Here is a 21005-nt window from a genome sequence, read left to right as displayed (position 1 = left end):
TTCAGGCGGCAGGAGGAGCAGGGATTTCAGCAGATATTAAAAGATGATTGTGCGTGGGCTTTTTTTTTTTTCTCCTGTGCTCCGGAGAAAGAATGTAAACCCTGTATCAGTCAGACTGAGGATAATAAACAGCATAAAAACATCAGAACACAGAACAACAAACACAAACAAAAAAAGAAGGATGGGGAAAGGAGCGGCGTATAAATAGTTCAAATATTTCAAGTGATTTCAGAATGCGATGGTGAAATAGTGGATGTTTGTGTCCTCAGCCGCGGCAAAGACTTTGACTCTGTTGTTTTCACTGTAACTGTATTAAGGCCATACACATCCACAAATACATAAGTATAATAGTAATCAAAGTCATTATGTTGTTTAGCTGTCAATATGATCAGCATCTTAATGTAGCAATTTCAATCCAAGAGTTCTCCATTATAAAAACAACAACAAAGATACATAAATGACTTAAATTAATAAAATGTAAAAAAATGTAAAGAAAATACACACACACGCACGCACACACACACACACACACACACACACACACACACACACACGCTTATTGACAGCTGCATCAAAACTGAATATCAGAGGTCATTTTTCAATGCTTGTCTGTAGTTAAGTCTTTTTGGTTTGAAAACACTTTGTTGTTTTCGCCTTTCTTTGTCTCACCCATCACTTTTTGGATTTGTTGTTCTTATTGCAAGAAAGGATGTGAGTTTAAAAAAAAAAAAAAAAAAAGGTTCATAGTTCAAAGTGGTTTCTTCTCCTCTTTGATACTTTTGTTACTTTAATGATTGGACACGTGAATGCATGTCAGAACACAGTGTGTATCAGCTCCTTTATTATTTTGCAAAATAACATTACCAGCTGCTTTGATAATCTGACTCAATAGTTGAAATACAAGAAGTACTGTAGACTTGAATCTTGCACACACAGAACTGTGTAGACCGTGATTAGCCACCTGCAATATTAGGCATAAATGCTAAGGAACCCTGAGAACCACTGTCACAAATGTAAGGTGTCTTACACAGTGTGAGTCTTGCTAAGGGCTGAACAGGGTTCATTGTGACTATTTTGACTGGTATTGCAATTTTGATATGATTTGCGATGGCAGAGGGAATGATTGCATCATTATCTAAATCATTATTCTCATTCTTATTGAAAAAGATATAAAAATGACAATGGTGTTATTTTTGTACGAATCTTTACCAAACAAAGATGTTGTTTTTTTTAAGTCTAGAATATTATGGCCAGGACCCTGCAGCATGACGATATTTAATTTAAAATGGTTATTTGACACACAAAAAATACTGTCGGCCATATTCAGACGGCTAACTCCAGGTTTGAAAAGTTAAGCCAAGCAGTAGGGCCTTAAACCTGCATTCTTTCTTATAGCCAATAGGGGGCTATTATCTCTTTTATTAGCTCCTATACCAGCTCTTATATAAAGTCCAAAGTGGCCATTTTGGGCATTTGATCAAATGATGTTATTAATTGTATTGCTCTTGTCTTACTTAGTCAACCGTTCACTGCAAAATCAAGCTCAGATTGAATTTGATCGATATAAGTATGATGACCAAACGATACATTGGCTGGACTACTGTCGTCCACGGGGGTTGCAAAAATCGACACAAAATGAAAAGTTCCTTGTTGTAACTTTAAGTTGGACAGAGCTTAAGCCCTCAGTATGTTTCTCCACACCACATGTTTAGGCCAGGTGACAATTTGTTTCTACCAGAAAAAGTGTTTCTACCTGTTTGGAGTGGCTGCACTAGAAGGCAGGAATCTAAAACCTCTTCCTGGATGCATCTGACGGCTTTCCCCTTTTTCTTTAGCATGACTCGCGTGTCCCGTTGTCAGCGTTAAACTCGCACTTGAAATGTGAAAGAATTAGTTGTGTGAAGAACGATAAAGGAGACCTCGATACAAAGGTTGAAGCCATGCCTCGTTTTGGGCAGTTACAGAAAATTGTAGAAGCGTCATCTGACCTGGTTGTTTTGAAGCGCATAAAACAAAATATATATATTGAGTGTATTATTGTAACCTATGTTATCATTTTCAGGATTTTGTAGTTAAACTTTAATCTCTTACAATTCTAAGGACTGCTGCAGTTTGACTTCAGAGATACTTTTTGACTTTTGTCAAGTCCTCTTCCGTTCCCTTCCCTGGAGAGATCACTGGTGCTCCTGTCCTGGACATATTATACATCACGTCTACTGATGATTCCAGCTGCTGTGCCTCGTGATTAAAATAACTATGAGATAAATGTTGATGCGTCGTCAAAGTTTAACTGTTTGGAGCTGGATTATTTGATTCTTTGAAGTTGATCGTGATCCTTAGTTAAGTTTCCTCATTTCTGTGGTTTTTCAGAAAGTCTCCATCACCTGTGTTGACCGACCTCATGTCGTCCCCCAATTCACAGGCCCAAGCTTCAGTTTTTAAATAACCTCTGTCTTTCCTCATCAGAACCATGTGGAACCCGGAGAACAACAACGACCAGACGGGACAAGTGGCCGCTAGGATGGAGACCACTCTGGGTAGCGCGAGCATCTCCATCTCCCAGCAGCAGGCACCCAAGAAATTTGCGCCAGTGGTCGCACCCAAGCCCAAGTTCAACCCTTACAAAGCGACGGGAGAGCCCACCCTCTCTGACCCCGCAGGTAACAACACGGGAGAAAGCAGCGAATCTCTAACATCAAGCAATTTACAATGAAACCTTTAGACGCCACCTGAAACGAGTTCATTTTTAGTATGTAACATTACTATTATCAGACTTTACTCACATCAAATACATTTCATGTTGCCATCTGCCATTTTTAGTGTCAGTCCACATTCATGTTCCACTTCAGCTTAAATCATTTATTTTCCTCAACAATGAACTCTGCAGTTTCCCTCAGGAACCAGTGAACTTGAGTAGCAATGTCACTGTATTGATTTTGGGTCGTCGCGCAGTCTACAGCCCCCAACTTTAAATGTCTAAGTGTTCACTTTAAAACAGCTACTGAGCAACGGTTCACTCTCTGACAATACACTATTATTAAAGAAAGGATTCATATCTAAGTTATTTGTTTACGTAATACACATAGTTTATTCACCCTTTATTTGCCAGATAGCAGAGCTACTTAGCATTGGTTTACATGGTTACAATATGATTTATTTTTACGATCCTTAAGAACTCATTGATATAAAGATAAGACTCTTGCCAACAGTGTTCTGCATCCGGACAGTAAACAGACCTGCAAAACAGAGAGGAGGAGTAAATTATATAAAAAAAGAGAGCTGTAGAATAGGAGCATAACAAGGCACTGAAACAAACTGAATTGGATCTTGTGTTCGTAGTTTTGGACCTTGTTTCTGTTAGTAACAGAACAGTGGATTGCTTTGGCGTGAATGCAAGGGGAATTTTGGTTATTAACCCTTAGAGACCCACATAGACCCGCTTTTGTCTATTTTTAGTTTGGTACAAGGGATCTTTACGGAAAGATAGCAGATCAACAGTATTTTCCACAAGACAGTGGTATACATCAACTGAAAGCTGGGGACCTAAATATTCATTTGAGATGCAGCTCAGCAGTGTGTGTCAAGTATTCCATAATAAATCAGAAATAAAAAATATAGTTTTTAAATAATTAATGAAATAAATTGTGAATGTGTAAAATGGCTTACAACTTTATGATGGAACTATATTTTGGCTATTCCTGTGATCTATAATGTATTATAAGTTGTTGCCTATCATTTGTTGTGTACACAAAGAGTATTGATAATCATTTTCAAAAAAGCCCACATTAAGAAACCAAGACGTAGAGTAACACCGCAGAAAAGTCCGCACTGAGGCCTTGTTGCATCAAAAATTGAATTTTTGGGCAATTGGATGGCTAGCGCTCTTGTTCTAAAAAGTGCTGGGAAGCCCCTTTCTTGTCACTATACCTAGAAAAGCCTTCATTGCTCGGATGCCCCAGGGTTTTAGTTTCAAGTTTCATGAAGCTGTGGTTTTCTTAGAGGTCACAACAGGTTGTTTCATACAATGACTTTGAGTTTCGCAAAAATGCTCCCACCTCAATTTATGCCGTTCCAAGACTGTTTAGGGACCCCAGCATGCAGAAATATTAAAATACACCAAAATAACACGTTTATACTGCATGCAAAAAACGGCATGATCTTTGCCCCAGATGGCATCGGATTATCATAAAGTGGGCATGTCTGTAAAGGGGGCCCTTGTGGGTACTCATAGAAGCCATTTTCATTTAGATATCTTGAGATGAGAGGTCAAGGGACCCCTTAGAATATTGCAAAGCCTGTTTTCCCTCGCCGAAATTTAGCCCCACTTTGGAGCGTTATTCAGCCTGCCAGACAATCTACATTGTACCAATGGAATCATCAGGCCGTCTAGTTTCATATGATAGCAGTACATTCACTTTGGCTTTAAGACTGCAGGTCTTTGCTGTCAAAGTTTGGATCGTCCATATGTGTGGTGGCTCAGACTCTGATATCATAATACTTTGTCATTGAGCTGTAATATCTCTCCTTTTTAATCTCCATAACAAGTGGAGCCATAAGGCCTTGCAATAATTGTTTCATTTTTTGATGGTCTGCTTCAAGCTCACACTCCCATATTTGCATGTGATGGAGGCCTTGTTGCATGCCTAATTTCCAATAAGCATACAGTGTAAGAACTGTGGTTTGCAGTCATGTGAGTCCAGGAAGCCTTGCAAAATCTGCTTTTTTTTTTGGCACCTTGGGAGCTGATGTTTTGTTTGAATAAAAGGGTACATATGCTGCAAGTTAATATTCACTAAACTGAGTTTTAGCCTAGCTTATTTAATTAAACTTTATTCCATTGTAACAGGGTTACAGTCTTGAATTATTAAGATTTACTTCTCAGAGATTATTCAAGATAAAGAAGAGTTAAGTGAAGCAAAGAGGCTGTGCTCTGCAGAGCAGAACTCTGTGTCTGCTTTACATGAGACAGATATGACTCCACACATGCTACAACTGCCTTCATAATCACCTTTGATTAGTAATATATGTTGAGAGAGATGCTCTTATTGCAAGATATGATATTTAGTAAGTAAAGAAGTCAAATGTGTGTGATTTTTAGGTTTACAGGGCTTGGAGATATGGCCAAAACCTGATATAGGTCATTTCATATCTGGATAACAATATAGATCACGATATAGCATGTTTTCTGGTAGCTAAAAAGTCTATGAAATAACCTCATGGTAGAGCCTTTTTTTGTATACTACTGTGTGAAACAGATACTTGAAAAATGAAAAGCACTGAGCATTTTTTTCGAGGAGTGCAAAATGAACTTTGTCAAGGGAAATTATAGAGAAGATGAATACAGATTTCCATATATACACCGTTTGTTGTTGATAATGTCAAGTGTAATATAAAAACAGAACAGAAATCTTCAAATGATATTCCCTCAAAATATTCAATATATCAGAATTTTGAGTAAGTATGTGCTTGTTCAATTTAGGTGGGGTAATTGTTTATCACCACATCTCAATTTATGATTTTAGATGGATGATAATTCTTCATATTGAAATATCGCCCAGCCTTACATGATCATTATTTATTTGTTTAACTGGAAACACAATAGGTTGACACACAAACAAAATACTTTTTAAATTTCTTTTTATATATATATATATATATTCTTTTTTTTTTTTAAACTAGAAAATTTCGCAAGAAATTTAAAGTAAAATGTTTATCACCAGTGAGTGCAAAGTGCAAGTCTTCAGTGAGACAGTTGTTATAAAGTTAAAAGGTGACATCCAGCCACACATCTGGTCGATGTGTTGTAATGTGAATATTATCTAAACCTTTAACCTCAAACCCCTCCCAGAACCCCAGATTTCCAAAACAAGGGAAACGGTTATGAAATTCAGCGAGCAGTGAGCACACTGTCAGGTTAACAACAGTGCAGTCCGTGGGGGTTTGTGGTTTGAGTTGTGGACCTGCCTGGTACTCCAGATGTTAGTTTTGTAAGAAATGTTCTTAGACTGCTCCGGTTTGAGCTCTGCCCACTGAGGGGGAAAAAAACATAACATCACGCCATCCTGTTCGTTTTGTAAATTTGGCCTTTGGTGCACACAGTTCGGCTTGGCATACAATGAAAGTATATATATGGAGCCCTAGTAGATTAACGATTGGGACAATCAAATGTTTTTTATCAGTTTTATCCATTTAATAAACGATATTTCAATGACATCACCTAGAGTCATAGAAGAAGAAAAAATCGTGGCTCTCTTGACGCCCAAAGGCTCTGAATGTCTCAATTGATGCTCCTATGGCCAGAAGCATTTTAGGACAGGTTTGCTAACTTTACAACATCTCTTTATTATTACAGACAACACCTTTCCAATTATTCGCTTGAAAAATAGTCACAAGATAACGTGAAGTTGGCGTCGCGCAATCCACTAGCTGGAAGAAGTATCACACTGTTGGAGTTGTCGGGACTACAGAAACACTGTTGTACAGCGGTATTACAGAGTGAAACTTCTCTTACCTCAGACATATCGTTATTAATGTATCATTTATTTATTTAATAAAATATCGTCCTTTGGGGAAAAATCCATTAGATTTCTTCTAGCTCTTTCCAAACCGACAGCTTTGGACACTGAGTCCTCTTTGGACACTTGGAGATGGATTAAGGTCGGCGTAGACGCACCTCATAACGCTTTTGGTTCGGCCATTTTAAAACAAAAGGTGTGCTTCGAAACACGTGCGTAAGATGCCTTCAGTGCGTTTTGGCCTTTGGTGTTGATAATCACCTCCGGCCACGTTCACAGATTCTTTTTAAAAATATATATACTTAACTCCAAATTCCTATCGTTAAAGCCTTGTAATTACAAAATGTCATTTTACCACAAAACATTTAATCTAGATACGTTGCCACTGTCTTATTTTTCACAATTAATCATTGTCTGGGGTTAAGAGGATTAATGAAGCAATATAAAGAGGGTGGGGCTGCATTTGTAGAAGGTTTAATTGTTGTAATGTAAATGTTTCACTTTTATGAATTCAGTCGCACCAGAGTTCTTAATATCTCGTAACCTCAGTTACTTAATCCCACTTTTTCTATTCTATTATTGTCTTCTATTATCTCTAACGCTGTTCACATTGACTGTGATAGTAAGTAATAAACTGGGCAATGCTCTGAATTTTGTCTTCATTATAGAGATCAAGTTAAGGTCAACTAATGAAACGGGGAATATGGAGGAAACACTAATTAATATCCTTTTAAAAAGTCCTTGCAGCTGTTGCCGGGATTGAAATTACATTACCTTTTTGCAGATATCTAACAGTTGCAGCGTGTTGTTGTGAAAATTCAAGTGGTAAAATGTTCTGCCTTTCGGGCCGCAGCATTATTTTTCATTAAAACATAAAAATTTGATAATGACATTGGTGATTAGTTGTTGTCAGCATTTCGAACACGCAAATATGCAAAGCCATCTGCAGACATCTCCACTTGTCAAAGGATAAGACGTCTTTACGGAAAAAGATTATCTGGGTCTCTCTCTGTTTATTTATTTAATATCTTTTATATCAAATGTGGGGAGCGTCTGATGTAAAAATTGAGGATTAGCATAAAAATTAGGGACAAGTCAATTTGGCACAGCGCCTCGCTGTCCCTTTGTGTAGCGGGGGGCCCGTATCGGGGCTGGAATGAGCAGTCTGAGGCCATGCTTATTGTGCGGACAAAAGAAGACGCCGCAGACGGGCGGTGCGCGGTAAGAGAAGTCTGCCTTTTTTTTTTTTTTTTTTTTTATAGGTTGAACTTGTTCCGATTAAAGCCCCCCAGCAGGAGGAAGTGAATGACATATATATACGTCTCAGACAGTGACCCTTCACTCAAAAGTCCTTACAACAGATCAGATTTTAGGGTTTAAGTAGATCTCAGACGGTACATGAGTCCTGATTGCTTTTTGCATTGAGAAGTTAGTGCTCCGGGTTGTTTTTATGCACATTCTTTGCTGCAACATTCAAACTTCTTCTGTGCATCTTCAGTGCAAGTTTTAGGATAAAGTACACTGATAACGAATGTGCTATAAGATCAGGAGCAGCTCTCTGTAGGAGAGGGGGACAAAATATCATGAACAATTGTACAAAGTAATGCAATCCACTGCAATAACGCTGCAATAACGCTGCAATAAAAACTAAATAAAAACTATCTCAGGCAAGTTAGGCTCAGTTTGGTTGCAGTGTTTTGGCAGCAGTGTATCATTCATTTTATGCTGTCAAGCTTTGGCAGTGGTTCAAAAAAGTCATTGGCAGATTGAGATAACAGGAGCACCTGTGCTTTGCGCGATTTACTGGCCTTGCTTGAAATCTCTTGTACCAACTTAAAACACATTGTGTAAGGGTTAACGTTCTTCAACCTGTCAATCACAGTAAGCCCGCCCTAAAGCATACCCTGCTCTATGGTCTATTTGACTCTAAATGGACCATGATTTACTAAATGAGCATCATACTGTATTGAAGAAGACTTGAAACTAGAGATTGAGACCATAAACTCATGTTTATAATGTTTACTAAGGGAATAAATCAAGAGAGTATTAGTCATTTTCTCACTTTTATACAAACAGACTTCTCTTTACAACCAGAGGAGTCGTCCCAAAAATATGTTTTCCCATAGACTAGCATTGGCAAAGAGACAACAGTAACCAAGCTGATAAAGAGGTTAGATGACATTACATTTATGCATGGAAAACAGCTAAGTTACCTAGCTAGCAATCTGGAAGACAAAGTAATGGCCATGTTGGTGATGGTGATCTATGTTGACCAAGACGAGAGATGTAGGTCACTGAATGGTTTCACCCGAAACTAAATGGTACTTCGACAAATCTATGACACACTTTCTTGAATTGCAAAATTATCTTTTAAATCGAAAAACATCATGTGTGTATTTCATGGCACTATTCAAACAGGATGTTTTGCACACATTCCGTTGGATTTTTCATGCAGCTGTTTTCATAGATCAACACATGTTGGTGACTATTTCAATCTGCTCAGAGCTCTCTGGGAGCTTCTCGGTTTCAGTGTTGAACGTGATGTCAATGTACATGATATTATTATGGATGTATTGAAAGTTCTCGCCGAGCCGCTGTCCTTCACTATTTTCATTTTTGCTGTACAGTAGTTCAAACAGCTTCTGCAATATCTGATGATCTTAGTCAAGCATTAAAATGGGGATTTTTTTTTCTTGTATGAAGCTGATGTAAATATTCATATGGTGTGACCAAAGAGTGTCTGGCACCACAAAAAATGACTCACACAGGACTGAGTCATCACCAGCCGCTTCCTTCAGAATGTATTTATATAATAAAGAAATTCAAATTCATAACTTAATAAATCAAAATCAGATGTCCTTCCCAAAAAGTCAAAACAACTTCATTGAATACTGAAGGCTTTTTGTGACACCAACATGGTGTTTTTGCCTCACGATTTTTTTTTTTGATATGAAGCTTAATAAGTTTTTCCACGGAGATAATCATAGTGAAAGTCGAAAACATCCGAGAAGTGCAGCTTTTGATCAAACTTCACATGCTGAAGTTACCAGAAACCTGCTAATTGTTTGCTCAGAGCAGTTCAAAAGTGTCGAACATGTGCATAAGCTGTTTTTATTCCTCCCCGCTTGACTGGCCAGAGGCAAACTGACTACCGGTTGTTATGTCAGAGTCCCTCATGGGTGTCGCCATGAGAATTTACAGGAAATCCACCAATGAGTGTGTTGGTGTCCCCACAGAGCCCACAGGCTCGCGCTCTGAGCTGACACAAAGGCCACTTTTATCTAAGTAGAACACATACCTTAACTTCTGGTTGTGTTTTGTCTGCAGTGTGCGGTAAAGTTAGTCTTTTAATCTTTGCTTCAAACTTTAAGTTTTCTTTGATTTTAGAAAATACAGTATCGAACCTTGTGTCTAGTTATATTACACATATATGTTGTTTGATCTTATGCAGCCAGAACGAGAACGTTTTGTCGCTTCTCTAATTCTTACCTCTATATGAAGAGTTGAAGTATTGTGAAAACATTTTCTTCATATCCTGTCTGTCCTTTCATAATGTTGTCTACATGATTGAAGGAAGTTTGAATGCTGAGTAAGATTTTTAAAAACTAAATTGCGCACAAAAAAGCAGTCGTCTTCTACTTGATTGCATGAAGCGCTCTGCTTATTGCATATATAACACATTTTGTAATAAACTATATCGATATAGATATATACTCCGATACAGGTGTGTTGTGGTCAATACTGATTTCAATATTTGATCATTTAATTCGAAAAATATATATATTTATATATATATATACAGCCAATCACTATTTTTTTCATAAACAAAAAGGAACAAATGGACAAATGAACGAGAGAGCTAACAATGGTTCAGCAGGTGTTGACTTAACATGACCGAAAAGTACCGTCCAGTTGGATCAGTGTTAAAGTTAGCAAGCTAGGCTAAATAGCATCAACTTTCTCAGTGAGAGCTAGCTACCTGAGCTTACCAGCCTCCATTTTTAAATGTAGAATATCAACTGAACAGTACAATAGGTGCTTCCAAATGTTCAATGTTCTTAAGTACAGACAGCTAAAACCGTTAACGTGTCATGCTCTAGTAGGCAGCGCACCACGTCTCCTAGCAACGCTGGTTCTCTAATGTCAGTCAGCAGCTGCCATGGAAGCTTGAAGCTTGGACAGATGCCGTTTCAACAAATATATCTTAAACTTTTTTCTCTTCTTGAGAAATGGGGGAAAAAAACACAGAAATGAACTGCAGTATCAGAATCAAAATTACGTTTAAGTTTCAGGAACAATTTTCGGAAGCTCTAGCACTGTGTACAGGAAGAACCAAACCAGCCTTTACAGCTGACTGCTGGAGCTGAGTTGAAAAGTTTCAAAATGTGTTTTTACTTGTTCAAACGTGTTTCTTGGTGGTTGTTAGGCATCATTGTTCCATTAAGATCATACTAAGGTTTAAAAAGGGGCATGTTTGCTTGATCTAACCAGTGATGACAAATAAATACTGAGCGGGATGTTTTGCAGTTGAAAAACATTAATAATAAAATATTATGATAATGATTGACTAATGTTGTCACAGATTCTAAGTAACAGAAACCTAAACACTTTTGCTTGTAACCAGTACCAATAAGCTATTTTATATTTGGTACAGTTAACAAGCCTTATGACAAGTGTTCTCCATCAAAGAGATTACCTAATAAATTAAGTTAACTATCCATTCAATGGTAATTAAGTTTAAATATCACCGTTATATATAACTCTTTGGAACTTCACATGTTTGCACGGGATATCCTCTCAGGTATGTCATTTTATTAGCTCATTAAGCCTTCAGATAGAGGTTCAGAGTGGATGTACGGCCCGTTACCAAGCATACATACAGTCATAAAGAGGAACTGGCTTTAGGTTACTGCTTGGAAAGGTTTCATGTCATGAAACAGAGTTCAGGCAGCCGTGACTGTCTGCTTTGACATTTGACTTGCTTTTCTCCCTCGCCGTTTGCCTATAAAATGACAGAAAAAGCTCACCCTCTCTGTCTTTGATGAATCACGTTTTTGGCTCATCGGTGCACCTTCCTCACATCACATTTTGAGGCACTAATTGTTCAGCCCATTCAATGTTTTTGAGCTTTAAGATGAAAAAAAGGCCAGCTCTCAAACGGTTCACCTATCCTCTGCATTTGTTTCTTTGCTTTCATACAGAGACATAATCCCACCATTGTGCCTGATCTGAATTTCTCCTCCCGTGGGAATTCTCCTCAGAGCAGCAGAAGCCAATTTGGGTCTGCTCCTTTACACTTAAAAACAAGTATATCTCCAAACAGCTCAAATCCCTCCCTTCCCTCTCTGAAACCCAATGAAGTCATAAATCACTCCTCTATGCGTATCATGCTAATTAAGAGCAGGGCTCAGCTGCTCTTCTCCAGCGGAAGATGGAATAAAAACGACTCTGTAATTACGTCAAAACAATGCACGCTCAACCTCCGCCACAGCACATTTGGAACGGTTCGTGTGGGGATAAAGCATGCAGACCGACACCCAGGACTTAAAACACTTTGTCCGTTTTGTCTGGAGGGGATTAAAGATATTTTGCTACTGGATAAAGTAAAGCCACTTTTCAGATTTTCTTTTATTTTGAAAACCGATAAGTTTTGTGCAAATGTAAAAAATAATCGGGCACTGTAGTTTTTTTTACATCTTGAACAGACACCACGACTCAAGCTCTCAGCAATATCTCAGGTTCAGATTGTGGGAGATAATTTATGTTCTGTGCACACAAACACACAAGCAAAATCTTATCCTGTTTTTTTTTGTTTTACAGTGATGGGACAAAAACTCTCCCAGTGTTTGAGGTTTCTTCAGTTTTCTCTTCCCTGCTCTTTCTTCTTGCAAAAACACTTCCCTTAACCGAATCGCCGGATGCGTTATGCGAAAGGCGGTTGTGCTGGGCTTTGTCCTAAGTCGTTAAAGAGCAGATGGCCAGCAGTTATACACATGTAACTCTGATAATATTGTACATATGTAAATCTGTAAACATATGCTCAACTTTCAGCCCCCACAGAATACGCTAATCCTCAACAAAGAGCAGAACTCTGTAAATAAAAAAAAAAAGGCTCATCTTCAACCTGCAAGGACTTTTTTTCCAACTATTCCTCACTGGTATTTCTCTTTTGCAACAAAATCCATAGTGTCAAAGCATTTCCTCATAGACGTAGCCCTCCAAGTTGGAGGCCATTAGTCATATGCTGCACTTGAAGTGTTTATAAATGTGTCACTTACTTGAAACACAAAGTCTAATATTTGTCTGGGTGTCACAGCTGGATCCATCGCCAACCCTTTAATCTTCCTCCTTAGCAATACTCTGGATCCCGATAACCAATTATACCTCTTATGTCCCCTCAAATAACTTTAATCACTGATTAGGATTCCTTGTTCACAAAGAAGCTACTTAAAAGCAATTGCTCAATGAAGACAGGGGAAGTAGTGGCATTAAGTCGGTCTTCCTGCTGGTTCTCTCATTAGCGCTCGCTTTGGTGCTTGCTACTCCCCACTGTCACAAATGGAGCCGGCCTCATTCACGGCACAGAGGCCGCTCTCGCTCCACCACACTCACGCCGCTTTCGACGCAACATGACGGCGAGCGATCGCCACGCGGACCTACAGAACGGAAAGTGCTAAACAGCTCAAACCCGTTTTAGATCCATTACAAATAGCAGAAATATTGTCTGACGCAGATGAAGGGGATAAGGTTCCGTTGACTACAGCATGGGGCCAGGGTTCGAGCTCTGCTGGTGGTCCATCTTCCTCGGTCATTTTTGTTTTCGTTTAACACAGGTGCCTGTGTTTATTGGTGGGAAGCCAGTGAGGGTTTTGCACAGACTCGTACTGGTTCGTTTGAAACAGGCATGTTGTTTCCTTTTTTGTGTGTGCATATTCATCAGTTCCTGCAGATATTCGTAATTTTGAAATTAAAACATTTTCCCCCAGATATTACGTCACTATTTCATTGTAGTTGAAAGGACCGAAGGTCGTTTTTTGATGATGACAGAAAACCATTCTGATAAAAGAAAGAGAAGTGGAAAGAAAACAGAGATGACATCTTTTTAAAAGTGTTTGCCTTTGCACTGCAAATTGTATTTTTTTGTTTTTGTTGAAAATACAAGTGTTTTCAGTATGTAGAGGTTTTTTTCGACTTTCACCCATTTGGTAATATTTCAAATAACAACCATGTTTTGGAAAGTTGTGGTTATTTTTAGCTTTAATGTGGATCCATATCGAAAAACACTCTTGCCTCACATTCCTTTTCTCATTCTTATTTTTAGACCCTATATACAGAAACAGTTGTTTGATTATCAAAAACATTATTAAAAGATGTGTGAATGAAGACAAAAGCATTCAATTGATAATTAAAGGCACCATGTGGACTTATTGACCACTAGTAGTGCTATTAAGTAATGTTTTTATGAGCGGGTTGGCCCCCTGTGTTGTTTGTATCATGCACAAAGATGCAGGTGTACAACAACACTGTAGCACGGAAATAAGTGCTGCAATGTGCAAGGGAATTTTGGTCGGTAATTTCCTTTTGCTGTATGATAATTGTTCAGCCATAGATATTTACATTGCACACATCTTCAGTGTGAGTAACTGTGTTCAAAGGGCGAGTCTTAACTACTCTCTGGCTTGGCAATTTGAGTTCCATCAGCGCTGAAGAGACAGGTTCTACCTTGTGCTAGATGAAGCAAGTAAAATCTTGATTATTTTTAAGTACAGATATAAAGATCTTCTGGTCACCAGTTATATATTTTCAAAGTCAGATAGTGCCTTATATAGAAGAACATTACATTATGGAAATAAGTTTCAACCTTACATGCCACTTAAGTAGAGACCCCCTAGATTAAAAGGGTTAATAAATGTAACCATGAGAGCACTATGAGCACATGTTTTTAATAATATAATATGTGCTTATTTGCATAGGCTTCCAGACATAAAATCTGAAAATTGGATAAAGTCAGGTTCAAATTTCTTGTTTCATTTTGTCGAAATATTAGGGTAAATGGTTTTTACAGATAGATTTTGGATATCTCTTTGTATTGCTCCATAAGTGAGAAATACTGTCAACAGCTATAAAAAAAAATCAATTTTGGCCATTTTTATAGGAATGAAATATTTTATAATTCACGCTACGAATGAAATATGAACAAACCCCTGTGTAAAAACCTTCAGAATATAGATAGGAACGAAACTGGAAAGTTTGGTGAATGTAAGTGCTACTGAAGAGGATATTTCTGACTGAGAAAACTCATTTAGAGAAAACAGCCTTTAAGGAAAGGTATTTATAAAATAAAATACATTTAAAAGAAAAAAAATAGCCGATATAAACATGAAACTTTCCAATGTGATAACTGACATTAAGACACTTATTATTTTGTATCACAAGTTTTCTGAAATGGTATGTTTAAATATGAAAATGAGGCATATGTAATTGTATCTTTTGGTGAGTTTAGGATAAATCTACAGAACCAAATAGACAAAGTAATAACCGGAATGACCCTTCAAGCAAAGATGCTCAACGACCCCTGTTCCAGCTCCAAGTCTTGCTTTCCACTGTTCCACATTCAGAACTCTTAAGACCCTTTTCAATAAAACATGAATCTCTGTAACATTTACAACTCTGACGTTTCCTGAAATGAGAAATCCAAAACATCTGATGTTCTAGAGGAAAACGTACATGAAAGTTGATGTTTTAATTCTCCGTAAGCCACGAGATACAAGTGACTTGTATGTTCTGGCAGAGAGGATCTGTGCCGGAGAGCGAGGCGGCGAGGAGGACGGGGGCAGAGTACTTGTTGTCGAGCGGCATATTTTATTTCCTCTCCCATAGGTTTAGAGGAGCTGTTACACTCTGGAGTTTTAGCGGAGGCCACAAGGTTATTATATAAACATTTCACACAGAGGCCCTCAAGCACCCGGAGGGAACGTTTTAATGCAATGCTCACACATTTTCTGAAATGTTGTAATGCTCAAGACGCAGACATGTGTCCAATTTTAACCATGCTGCATTATCTCTCTGTTTTCCTTTTTTTTTCCTTCTTCTTCTTTGGGCTGTTTTGTCAAGGCAACTTAAAAAAAAAAAAGAAAACATGCTTAATTAATTTGGTCAGCTGCCTTGGATAAACTACATTGATGACATCAATTAGATTCTAATGAAAACAGATAAAAGCCGTGGAAAGCAAATGGAATTTCTGAACAGGACTCATCAAAGTCTTAGCGTTGGAACAAATTCCCATTACGTCTCATAAAAGCCTTTAATTTGCAAAGCTCATGTCTGGTTTGGTACTTAGAAGTACATGGTCAAATGATTCAGTCGGGAGTCCTGCGCCAAAGAGAAGCCAAATCAGAATTTAATTTGGCACGTAACTCCTTATCCGGTCTGAAACATGTGGTTGGATGCAATCCTTGGATTAGCGTGGACTTTAGAACCACACATTTGGCTCGTTTCCTCCTCCTCTGGCAGAACAAACACCTAGTCCAACCCGTTTGTAACACAGCATTTACATTTCCAATCTGCGGGACAAGAAACACATGCTTGCCCCAGATTAGTACCTCTTAGTTAACCAAATTGCTACAATTATGTGTGTCAATCCGTTGAGGTGGAATGACGAGGCTCCGTTTTCTTCGTCTCTTTTTTTGCCACCTGTCTCTCTTTTGAAATAACTGCATAACTTCTTTCGAATGTCTGGTTTGATTTTTACAGTTCAAGAGAAATTATGAGGAATAATCCTAAATTCTCACACTTTTGTTCAGATGCTGGATTTAAGAAATGGTGCATTATATCTTTCAGACAATTTAGGGATGAATACGGAATCAGGACTGAAAAAGTTGGATCTTGAATCCCTAATTTGCTTGTGAGCAGTGCAGCTATATTGCAGTAAACAGAATAATGTGCTGCAGCTATAAAACTAAGTAAACTCAATTTAAAATATCTATACCTTCTTATGCTGAGTTAACAACAAACGTGAAGCAAGGGGATGCAAATTTCCGCCCGTGAAAGTCTATGGGTGTTAAGATTTGTTACCTGAAGTCACCAACGTCCTGACATTATGGAATCAGAAATGTATGACTAAATTATTTAAGCCATCTCTTTAATTATTAATGCTGTTTTTAGAGCTTTTAAACTGAAAACGAATGCAAAATACGGCCAAAATCCACACTGATGAGAGCGCTGAGAGTGAACCATAGAGTAAAGTTGTGGACCGTGAAACCAAAACAAAGAGCTGAAAGCGGATACAATGCTCCGTAGAGCTGAGAGGAAAATGCAGAGTTGGGTGATAATTAACTGCAGAATCATCACTATGAGCGAAACCCTTTCATATACCGCAGCCATTTGATTCAATGTTAATATAAGACTCTGTTGATAATAGCAGCTTTAATCTTGTGTATTAAGTTGTAAAATCACAGCATTTTTGGCTCCGGCCGACATCATAATAACATCTGTAAATGACACTTTTGAACTTTACCCTCTCATAGCCAGGTTCTTTTATTTGTTCCACAAATACAAAAGGGGCAAGGTTTACAAAATGTGCTCAGTGTATTACACAGTTCCACATGACATTACACACACAATTTAAGATTCATGTGCACAGGTTTATGAATGGCTGGACGCGGTTGCACAGGGAAGTGTGTGCACATTCGCCACGTATCATGCAGGAGCTCAAGCAGATCTATGCACATATTTATGTACAGTATCCTCAGATAATCTCACTGTTGATCATGCAGAACATCATGTGAGCTTTTCACAGTTCAGTTACATCAAAGACTCACAACTAAAAGAGAGATTTGTATGAATTGTTTTTTAACTTTTTTGAAATTTATTTTTAACTAAGTCAAATGTCATTTTGTTTCTGCACCTGCCACACTGGTTATTGAGAACATATTAAAATGAAAAAAAAGTTATATTGTGTTTGGATTCAGTGGCGCAGCCTCTGCTCTTTTAGACTTGTGACAGTTTGAAATATAGGAAAAAAGGGGAAGTATTTAATAAGCTGTTTTTGTTTCCCTTGGTCTGTGTGTGTCCATCCCAGCGGACTACCCCCCCTCCACCACCTGCCGCAGAGTCAACCGGTTTCTCACCGCCTCCTGGTTCCTTCCCGTCGCCTCCACCGATGAACTCCTGTGATTATCAGGTGAGGAGGGTGGAGGGGGAATGTGTTATTGCTTTGAATTTCATCTCGCTTGTCAGGAACTCTCGAAGAGTCGTCACGGAAAGCAAAGACGGCCCCGAGCTCTGCACTGAGTTCACGCGCCGAGTCCAGCAAAAAAAAAAAAAAAAAAAAAAAAAAAAAAAAAAAAAAAGACTGCCTGTCCATTTGAGCAGCAGCCAACTGCAGAGACGTCCAGCTCCAGATGTTGCCTGGAGCCAGCCGTCCTGGACCCACACACAAGCACACTTTCTGCAGTGCAGGAAGCATAGAAGGCTGACACCTATTGGTGGAGCCTGGTCATAATACCCACAGGCCTTTGTCCTCCTCCCGAGGGATATCTGGCCCCTGTGATCTGAAATCACACTCTCAGCACTTGACCCCTCCAAGTGCTTCACATTTCCTTCGTTCAGTGTCCCCCTTCAAGCACCCGCTTTTGTGGATCCGACCTGCTTCTCATCCTAAACGAATGCTTCCTGTGTAAAGACGGAGGAAATGTAAATAAATTATGCAATGTATGCAAATTCATCCACTCTCCCACACAAACTGTATATATACCTGTAGACAGTGAAAGACTGCATCCTGGGATTAGCACTATGTGTCTTCATGCTGTGTGATTGCCTCAATGTAAACTCTCATTAGTGAATATATTTTATAAGGTGCAGCCTAACGACAGTCACACTTCTGAATGTCTTGCTTTCCTTTCACCAAGGGAATGTTGGGCTACCCCAATCAACAGAGCTGGTTTCTGTAAACACATTTGGGAGTGACTGAGAAGTTAGAAATGAAATATTACATCAACAAAATGCACTTCTCATTTTAGAAATCCACAAATCCTTTCTGGCATTTAGTCAAATGTGAAAACAATGTTTTTACTAGGGCCCTGCCAGTCTTATTTTCTAATACCAGACCTGGTATCTAAACACATATATGTATACCAAACTGTGTGGGATTCTTCTTCTATGTGTACGCTAACATGAAGCTATAGCTACACATCCTTTCTTAACTGTAATCAGAAACACCCGCGCACCAAGGTTTAAATTAGATGTTCCAAAAGTTTAATGAAGTTGTGCCGTTACAGTTCTAGAACAACATAGTTCAACATGGATCAATAACATCTGGCCCGTCATCTATTTCACAAGGTCCGTCTTATTGTGGATACTGTTAGCATTTCATATGTAACCTGGCCACTCAACGCCATCAGATCTTTTAAAAGAAAATAAATTGGACAATTGTGCATATTTTCGTGCATGTTTTGTTCAGAGATTTAAATTTTTTCTTGTCTGAGTGTGCAAAACTGTAAGAAGATAACAAAACAGTTAAAAGTGCCCCTTATGATATTTAAGTGAATGAAGTTCAAACCCCTATGAGCCCATATGTTCACTGACTCAGGTTTTACCTGCTGTAATAACTCCTCCTGTTCAAACTGACCATAACCTTTAGATGTAAGTGATGGACAAAAAAATCCACAGTCCTTGTCCTGTGTGCAAATATCTTCAAAAACGAATCTGAAGCTAGTATGAGGCTTCAGCTTTCTGAGTAAGCAAATTCAAGTGTATAACATCCAAAGTTAATGTGTATTTTAGCACGAAATTCTACTTAGATTTTGCGTTACCGCACCTTTACAGACCCTCAGCTCCACAGTAATTTGGGGAAACCACAAAGAGTGAATTTCATACTAAAAAAATGTGGAAGATATTCATCAGACTGTCGAAGCCTCACATTAACTTCAGCTGAACTTTGGAATGTGATTTTTCACAAAACCAGGGAGGATTTTGTCTCCTGTCACTGACATTGGAATAAACAACTGCTTCAAAGTACATATTGGCACCTGACTTAAAATTTGAGCATGTCTTTCAAAGTAAATTAACAATTAAAAAATTATATTGTTTAATTTTCTTATGCTGCTCATGAAATGTGACTCTCAGGACAGCTACAATATTGATGAACAAGACGTGACAACTAAATATAATCAGGCACTACGGCTTAGTTTTTTCCCCCATTTGTATCGGCCATCTTCTTCTGAGCGGCACCGACAGTCCACGTAAAACCAAATGAAGTGCTTAATTAGTTTTAAAAGTGCTTTACTGTTTTTCCATCTCTGACTTTTTCTTCTCCTGTCATATTGGCTGGCCATTCAACTGAATTCCTTAATACACCGCTGGTATCTTAATTACGTGCCCTGTAGCCGGAGCAGAAGTCTTTCACTGCAGGAAAAAAAGGGGGATAGATATCAATCAAAATGTCTTTGTATATTCTTCTCTGTGCCTCAGTAGAGAAATCTCACACACTGAAAGAATATATTTAAATAGTACTTCCTCAGAAGAAAGGAAAAGTATTTCTTGTCTTTATCACCCTGACCAAGACAGAGGTCTGGAATGTGTCGCGTTGATGCCGAATCTTCTAGCAGAAGAGAGAGGGTGGAAGACAGAAGCAGCTAGTTCTCATCGCGGCTGTTGTCCACATTACGAAGCCCTACATGGAGAACTCAAACGCATCACAAACACCGCAATGTTTCCTTTCATCCTCCTCGTTATCCCTGTTAAATACATTTTTTTTCTTCTTCTTTATTTCCTTTTGTTGATTTGAGACAAGCCATTAGTGTTTTGCTTTGTTTACCACCCCCCTCCCTCCGCTCATGATAGCCTTAGATGTTTTTTAAGCAGCAGCTCTGCTCCAAATGGAGGCAAGCCCTGCCTGTAATAGATTGTGACAGGTAATCCAAACACATAACATTAGAATAAGAAGCAGTCACTGATCCAGCCAACTCAAAAAGCCCCCGCAGGCAATTGCAAGAAGTCTTCTTGCAGTTGCAGCATAGTTCAGAGGACTAAAAATATATCTGTCATTCCGTGGAGAAATTCCCGGGAATTTTTGTAGAAAACCGGGTGTCACTAACGGTCAGATCATTTTAGCGACTTAGCTGCAGATTTTTGTGCAACATTTTTAGTTATGTTTTGTGTCTTTTTTCTTTTCTTCTTTTTTTTATATGTTGAAGTTGCGTTTGCTCTTTTGTTAAAACTGAAAAGGAATGTAGATGAATAAATCAACGAGGTCTCAGACTGCTGGAGAGATCCTGTTTCTGACACTTTCAAGCTTCATCTGGTAATAAACCAGTCAAATAAAAATCAAAGCAATTCTCATCATCCTTTATAGGGCACATGTTTAGAATATGGAATAGAAAAATATCAGACTTTAATTCTTAAAAAATAAAAAAAATAAAAAAAATTGACCTTTTTGTTTGAAATAGTGCTGGATGAGACTGTGATGAATAATGCATGAAGAATGAAATA

At 38.4% G+C, this 21005-nt stretch overlaps 1 protein-coding gene across 1 annotated transcript in view; it reads left to right on the top strand.

The window, feature by feature from the left end:
* Positions 1 to 21005, top strand: part of lpp (LIM domain containing preferred translocation partner in lipoma) — a 144827-nt gene that overhangs the window by 48020 nt on the left and 75802 nt on the right. Inside the window, exons 4-6 of the mRNA XM_054602612.1 lie at positions 2467 to 2660; positions 11225 to 11234; positions 17604 to 17697. Coding sequence (XP_054458587.1) covers positions 2471 to 2660; positions 11225 to 11234; positions 17604 to 17697 — 294 coding nt within the window. The 5' untranslated portion in view covers positions 2467 to 2470. The remainder of the gene's footprint in view (positions 1 to 2466; positions 2661 to 11224; positions 11235 to 17603; positions 17698 to 21005) is intronic.

This window comes from Anoplopoma fimbria, chromosome 8 (assembly GCF_027596085.1).
Source record: "Anoplopoma fimbria isolate UVic2021 breed Golden Eagle Sablefish chromosome 8, Afim_UVic_2022, whole genome shotgun sequence".
In the NCBI taxonomy this organism is placed as follows: Eukaryota; Metazoa; Chordata; class Actinopteri; order Perciformes; family Anoplopomatidae; genus Anoplopoma; species Anoplopoma fimbria.
The sequence above is the reverse complement of the archived record's forward strand: the minus strand, read 5'-3'. Positions and strand labels throughout refer to the sequence as shown.